The following is a 6,195-nucleotide window of genomic DNA, read 5'->3' as shown; positions in this document are numbered from 1 at the left end:
CCCACCCCCCCCCCCCCCCCCCCCCCCCCCCCCCACCCCCCCCCCCCCCCCCCCCCCCCCCCCCCCCCCCCCCCCCCCCCCCCCCCCCCCCCCCCACCCCCCCCCCCCCCCCCCCCCCCCCCCCCCCCCCCCCCCCCCCCCCCCCCCCCCCCCCCCCCCCCCCCCCCCCCCCCACCCCCCCCCCCCCCCCCCCCCCCCCCCCCCCCCCCCCCCCCCCCCCCCCCCACCCCCCCCCCCCCCCCCCCCCCACCCCCCCCCCCCCCCCCCCCCCCCCCCCCCCCCCCCCCCCCCCCCCCCCCACCCCCCCCCCCCCCCCCCCCCCCCCCCCCCCCCCCCCCCCCCACCCCCCCCCCCCCCCCCCCCCCCCCCCCCCCCCCCCCCCCCCCCCCCCCCCCCCCCCCCCCCCCCCCCCCCCCCACCCCCCCCCCCCCCCCCCCCCCCCCCCCCCCCCCCCCCCCCCCCCCCCCACCCCCCCCCCCCCCCCCCCCCCCCCCCCCCCCCCCCCCCCCCCCCCCCCCCCCCCCCCCCCCCCCCCCCCCCCCCCCCCCCCCCCCCACCCCCCCCCCCCCCCCCCCCCCCCCCCCCCCCCACCCCCCCCCCCCCCCCCCCCCCCCCCCCCCCCCCCCCCCCCCCCCCCCCCCCCCCCCCCCCCCACCCCCCCCCCCCCCCCCCCCCCCCCCCCCCCCCCCCCCCCCCCCCACCCCCCCCCCCCCCCCCCCCCCCCCCCCCCCCCCCCCCCCCCCCCCCCCCCCACCCCCCCCCCCCCCCCCCCCCCCCCCCCCCCCCCCCCCCCCCCCCCCCCCCCCCCCCCCCCCCCCCCCCCCCCCCCCCCCCCCCACCCCCCCCCCCCCACCCCCCCCCCCCCCCCCCCCCCCCCCCCCCACCCCCCCCCCCCCCCCCCCCCCCCCCCCCCCCCCCCCCCCCACCCCCCCCCCCCCCCCCCCCCCCCCCACCCCCCCCCCCCCCCCCCCCCCCCCCCCCCCCCCCCCCCCCCCCCCCCCCCCCCCCCCCCCACCCCCCCCCCCCCCCCCCCCCCCCCCCCCCCCCCCCCCACCCCCCCCCCCCCCCCCCCCCCCCCCCCCCCCCCCCCCCCCCCCCCCCCACCCCCCCCCCCCCCCCCCCCCCCCCCCCCCCCCCCCCCCCCCCCCCCCCCCCCCCCCCCCCCCCCCCCCCACCCCCCCCCCCCCCCCCCCCCCCCCCCCCCCCCCCCCCCCCCCCCCCCCCCCCCCCCCCACCCCCCCCCCCCCCCCCCCCCCCCCCCCCCCCCCCCCCCCCCCCCCCCCCCCCCCCCCCCCCCCCCCCCCCCCCCCCCCCCCCCCCCCACCCCCCCCCCCCCCCCCCCCCCCCCCCCCCCACCCCCCCCCCCCCCCCCCCCACCCCCCCCCCCCCCCCCCCCCCCCCACCCCCCCCCCCCCCCCCCCCCCCCCCCCCCACCCCCCCCCCCCCCCCCCCCACCCCCCCCCCCCCCCCCCCCCCCCCCCCCCCCCCCCCCCACCCCCCCCCCCCCCCCCCCCCCCCCCCCACCCCCCCCCCCCCCCCCCCCCCCCCCCCCCCCCCCCCCCCCCCCCCCCCCCCCCCCCCCACCCCCCCCCCCCCCCCCCCCCCCCCCCCCCACCCACCCCCCCACCCCCCCCCCCCCCCCCCCCCCCCCCCCCCCCCCCCCCCCCCCCCCCCCCCCCCCCCCCCCCCCCCCCCCCCCCCCCCCCCCCCCCCCCCCCCCCCCCCCCCCCCCCCACCCCCCCCCCCCCCCCCCCCCCCCCCCCCCCCCCCCACCCCCCCCCCCCCCCCCCACCCCCCCCCCCCCCCCCCCCCCCCCCCCCCACCCCCCCCCCCCCCCCCCCCCCCCCCCCCCCCCCACCCCCCCCCCCCCCCCCCCCCCCCCCCCCCCCCCCCCCCCCCCCCCCCCCCCCCCCCCCCCACCCCCCCCCCCCCCCCCCCCCCCCCCCCCCCCCCCCCCCCCCCCCCCCCCCCCCCCCCCCCCCCCCCCCCCCACCCCCCCCCCCCCCCCCCCCCCCCCCCCACCCCCCCCCCCCCCCCCCCCCCCCCCCCCACCCCCCCCCCCCCCCCCCCCCCCCCCCCCCCCCCACCCCCCCCCCCCCCCCCCCCCCCCCCCCCCCCCCCCCCCCCCCCCCCCCCCCCCCCCCCCCACCCCCCCCCCCCCCCCCCACCCCCCCCCCCCCCCCCCCCCCCCCCCCCCCCCCCCCCCCCCCCCCCCCCCCCCCCCCCCCCCCCCCCCCCCCCCCCCCCCCCCCCCCCCCCCCCCCCACCCCCCCCCCCCCCCCCCCCCCCCCCCCCCCACCCCCCCCCCCCCCCCCCCCCCCCCCCCCCCCCCCCCCCCCCCCCCCCCCCCCCCCCCCCCCCCACCCCCCCCCCCCCCCCCCCCCCCCCCCCCCCCCCCCCCCCCCCCCCCCCCCCCCCCCCCCCCCCCCCCCCCACCCCCCCCCCCCCCCCCCCCCCCCCCCCCCCCCCCCCCCCCCCCCCCCCCCCCCCCCCCCCCCCCCCCCCCCCCCCCCCCCCCCCCCCCCCCCCCCCCCCCCCCCCCCCCCCCCCCCCCCCCCCCCCCCCCCCCCCCCCCCCCCCCACCCCCCCCCCCCCCCCCCCCCCCCCCCCCCCCCCCCCCCCCCCCCCCCCCCCCCCCCCCCCCCCCCCCCCCCCCCCCCCCCCACCCCCCCCCCCCCCCCCCCCCCCCCCCCCCCCCCCCCCCCCCCCCCCCCCCCCCCCCACCCCCCCCCCCCCCCCCCCCCCCCCCCCCCCCCCCCCCCCCCCCCCCCCCCCCCCCCCCCCCCCCCCCCCCCCCCCCCCCCCCCCCCCCCCCCCCCCCCCCCCCACCCCCCCCCCCCCCCCCCCCCCCCCCCCCCCCCCCCCCCCCCCCCCCCCCCCCCCCCCCCCCCCCCCCCCCCCCCCCCCCCCCCCCCCCCCCCCCCCCCCCCCCCCCCCCCCCCCCCCCCCCCCCCCCCCCCCCCCCCCCCCCCCCCCCCCCCACCCCCCCCCCCCCCCCCCCCCCCCCCCCCCCCCCCCCCCCCCCCCCCCCCCCCCCCCCCCCCCACCCCCCCCCCCCCCCCCCCCCCCCCCCCCCCCCCCCCCCCCCCCCCACCCCCCCCCCCCCCCCCCCCCCCCCCCCCCCCCCACCCCCCCCCCCCCCCCCCCCCCCCCCCCCCCCCCCCCCCCCCCCCCCCCCCCCCCCCACCCCCCCCCCCCCCCCCCCCCCCCCCCCCCCCCCCCCCCCCCCCCCCCCCCCACCCCCCCCCCCCCCCCCCCCCCCCCCCCCCCCCCCCACCCCCCCCCCCCCCCCCCCCCCCCCCCCCCCCCCCCCACCCCCCCCCCCCCCCCCCCCCCCCCCCCCCCCCCCCCCCCCCCCCCCCCCCCCCCCCCCCCCCCCCCCCCCACCCCCCCCCCCCCCCCCCCCCCCCCCCCCCCCCCCCCCCCCCCCCCCCCCCCCCCCCCCCCCCCCCCCCCCCCCCCCCCCCCCCCCCCCCCCCCCCCCCCCCCCCCCCCCCCCCCCCCCCCCCCCCCCCCCCCCCCCCCCCCCCCCCCCCCCCCCCCCCCACCCCCCCCCCCCCCCCCCCCCCCCACCCCCCCCCGCCCCCCCCCCCCCCCCCCCCCCCCCCCCCCCCCCCCCCCCCCCCCCCCCCCCCCCCCCCCCCCCCCCCCCCCCCCCCCCCCCCCCCCCCCCCCCCCCCCCCCCCCCCCCCCCCCCCCCCACCCCCCCCCCCCCCCCCCCCCCCCCCCCCCCCCCCCCCCCCCCCCCCCCCCCCCCCCCCCCCCCCCCCCCCCCCCCACCCCCCCCCCCCCCCCCCCCCCCCCCCCCCCCCCCCCCCCCCCCCCCCCCCCCCCCCCCCCCCCCCCCCCCCCCCCCCCCCCCCCCCCCCCCCCCCCCCCCCCCCCCCCCCCCCCCCCCCCCCCCCCCGTGGGGCCCTCTGTCAGGGCAGAGCTGCGCTGGGGCCCCGAGCCGGGCCTGGGGACAGGAAGCCCCGGGTGGGGGGCCAGCCCGACGCGGGCGGCCGAGTCAGCAGCCCCTCGCAGGCCGCTCTCCCGCTCGGAAGACCTGGGACGCCGCAGCCAGCACCTCACAGGCGGGTGGCCCCGCGTCCCCAGGCAGCCAGCTGACACCTGCCGTCCTTGTGTGGACGTGTCCCTGTTTGGGTGACCGGTCCCGTGGGCCCTGCTTGGTGTGGGCGTACTTGAGGCTTAGGGGAGAGCGGCGGGGCGGGTACGGCTGGGGCTCACCTTCAGACCGAACTCGTTCTGGAGCTGTTCCAGGTCCATCCTGTGGTACAGGGCGGTGACGTCGTGCCGCTCCTCCTGGGGGGCCGTGGCCTGCAGCGGGGCGGGTGGTCACAGGGGCGGGGCGGCTGGCCTGATCCCCCCAACCCCGTCCGCCCCCGGTCCGCGGCCTCACGTTGGCCAGCTGCGTCTCCAGCTCCAGCACCTGGGCCATGTCCTCCCGCACCAGGTCGCTGTTCTGGGGGAGGTTCATGTCCGCCCGAAGCATCGTGGCCACCGACGTCATGAACTGCAGGTAGGCTTCCCGTACCTGAGCCAAAGGGTGCAGGACACCGTCTGGCAGCCTCGGGCACCTTGGCCCCCACGGAGCTCTCTGTGGGGGTGGGGTGTGCATATGCCACAAAGCAGCCCTCGGGATGCTCAATGGCTTGGGGGTTCCAGACGGCCCACGCCTCCCAGACCAGGGGCCCTCGGCGCTGGGACTCATGCTGCTGGCAAGCCGGCGGGTGGGAGGCTGTGAGCCCCGTGGGTGGACGGCGCCTGCTCCCCACACCTGCTGGATGGGCTGCTCGCCGACCCACAGCCAGACCCTTAGTGCCGGGCTCCCTGCTGCCTCCCTTCTGTGTGTGACCCCGTGCCCGAGCAGCTCGCACGGGACCGCAGACCTATTCCAGCGGACTGCACGGCTGCATATAAAGTGCGGGGCACACAGTAGGTCCTAGTAAAGGCCCAGAGCCGTCGGGCGCCAGGGTTCGGGTGGGCTGCCCTAGCCAGGCTCGCCTAGGCTGGGTGTCAGGAGCTGGGTCCTGAGGCTGTGCGTCCCTCCTGGACCCACCTTCTTGGGGCCTGTCTGGGCGGCGGGGGGGTTCCTCATTTGCAGGCAGGGACCACAGAGGCCACGTCTTCCCAGGTACTTGGCATCAGGCTGGGCTGATGCCGCCAGGCTGGTCTTGGCCAGCAGCTGCCGGGTCTGATCCGTGGCTGCCAGGCGTGAGCCCTTCCAGGGGCCCCAGTCCCTGCTGCTCTGAGCTGGGCTCCTTGGGCTGTTCTCCCAGCCCCACTGCCCACTCCATGGCTCCTTCTTTTGGCCACGCTTGCCTTTTCTCTTGGCTGGACCCTCCCGGCCTAGCTCACAGCCCACCTCCTCCACGAGGCCCCCCACACTGCTTCCAGGCCGTGGGCCATGTCACCTCCTGTCTTTCAGTCTGCTCCCCGGCCTTCCCCCCGACTCCCCCCTCCACACCCCCCGGCCCTGTCCCGCGCGCCTTGCTGCTGTCTGGTTCCCCATCTCTCTTCTCCCGGGTGCAGGAGGAGGGTGGCTCCGGGAGCAGCCTCAGGGCCCGGGTGGCTTGCACTCAGACCTCTACAGGCCACGTGCAGTGAGCCGGCGGTGTGGACCGCAGTCCTGCCCTGGCGAGATGGGGATGGCAGGTGTGCCCCTCGGGGCTGCAGGGCTGAGTGGATCCCCGAGCCTGCCCCTGGGGGTTCAGGGACACCCCTACGATGGTGACAAAGGCACGGGTCCACGTCTGCATGTCCAGCCCTCAGTGCCGGGCTTGAGCCACGCAGGTGGCTAGCTGAGGGGCTGGTGTTGAGTGACACACAGGGAGCCGGGCCACAGGTGGGCCCTGGAGTGACGGGCGGAGGGCGCCCAGAGTGGAAGGGGCCGGCGGGAAAGCGCCAGGCGGGCAGGTCCAGCGTCGGCTGCCCCTGACTCACCTTCTGGTCGCTGCCCTCATTGAAGTAGTGCTCTCGGGACGGCATGCCCAGGGTTGGCTGGTCTATCTGGAGACAGAGCGTGGGACCCTGGGCATGGAGCCGGGACACCCCTAGCCTTGCCGAGGTGGGCCCAGCCCTCTCCCCTCCACCATGCTGTGCCTGGTGGGAACGGGCGCTCCATCTGGAGCGTGTGCAGGTACTGGGCCCCGACCCCTGCTCTGGGGCTGGACTGCAGGTGGGCTGAGGGGTGGC

General features: G+C 87.5%; 1 protein-coding gene across 1 annotated transcript in view; it reads right to left on the bottom strand.

The window, feature by feature from the left end:
* Window positions 1-6,195, bottom strand: part of MMEL1 (membrane metalloendopeptidase like 1) — a 36,510-nt gene that overhangs the window by 8,980 nt on the left and 21,335 nt on the right. The window contains exons 9-11 of the mRNA XM_073805460.1: window positions 5,944-6,009; window positions 4,400-4,534; window positions 4,228-4,317 (exon numbers count right to left, since the gene is read on the bottom strand). Of these exons, the coding sequence (XP_073661561.1) occupies window positions 4,228-4,317; window positions 4,400-4,534; window positions 5,944-6,009 (291 nt within the window). The remainder of the gene's footprint in view (window positions 1-4,227; window positions 4,318-4,399; window positions 4,535-5,943; window positions 6,010-6,195) is intronic.

The sequence above is a fragment of the Tursiops truncatus genome, chromosome 1, assembly GCF_011762595.2.
Source record: "Tursiops truncatus isolate mTurTru1 chromosome 1, mTurTru1.mat.Y, whole genome shotgun sequence".
Classification (NCBI taxonomy): Eukaryota; Metazoa; Chordata; class Mammalia; order Artiodactyla; family Delphinidae; genus Tursiops; species Tursiops truncatus.
This window is presented reverse-complemented; position numbering and strand designations above follow the sequence as displayed.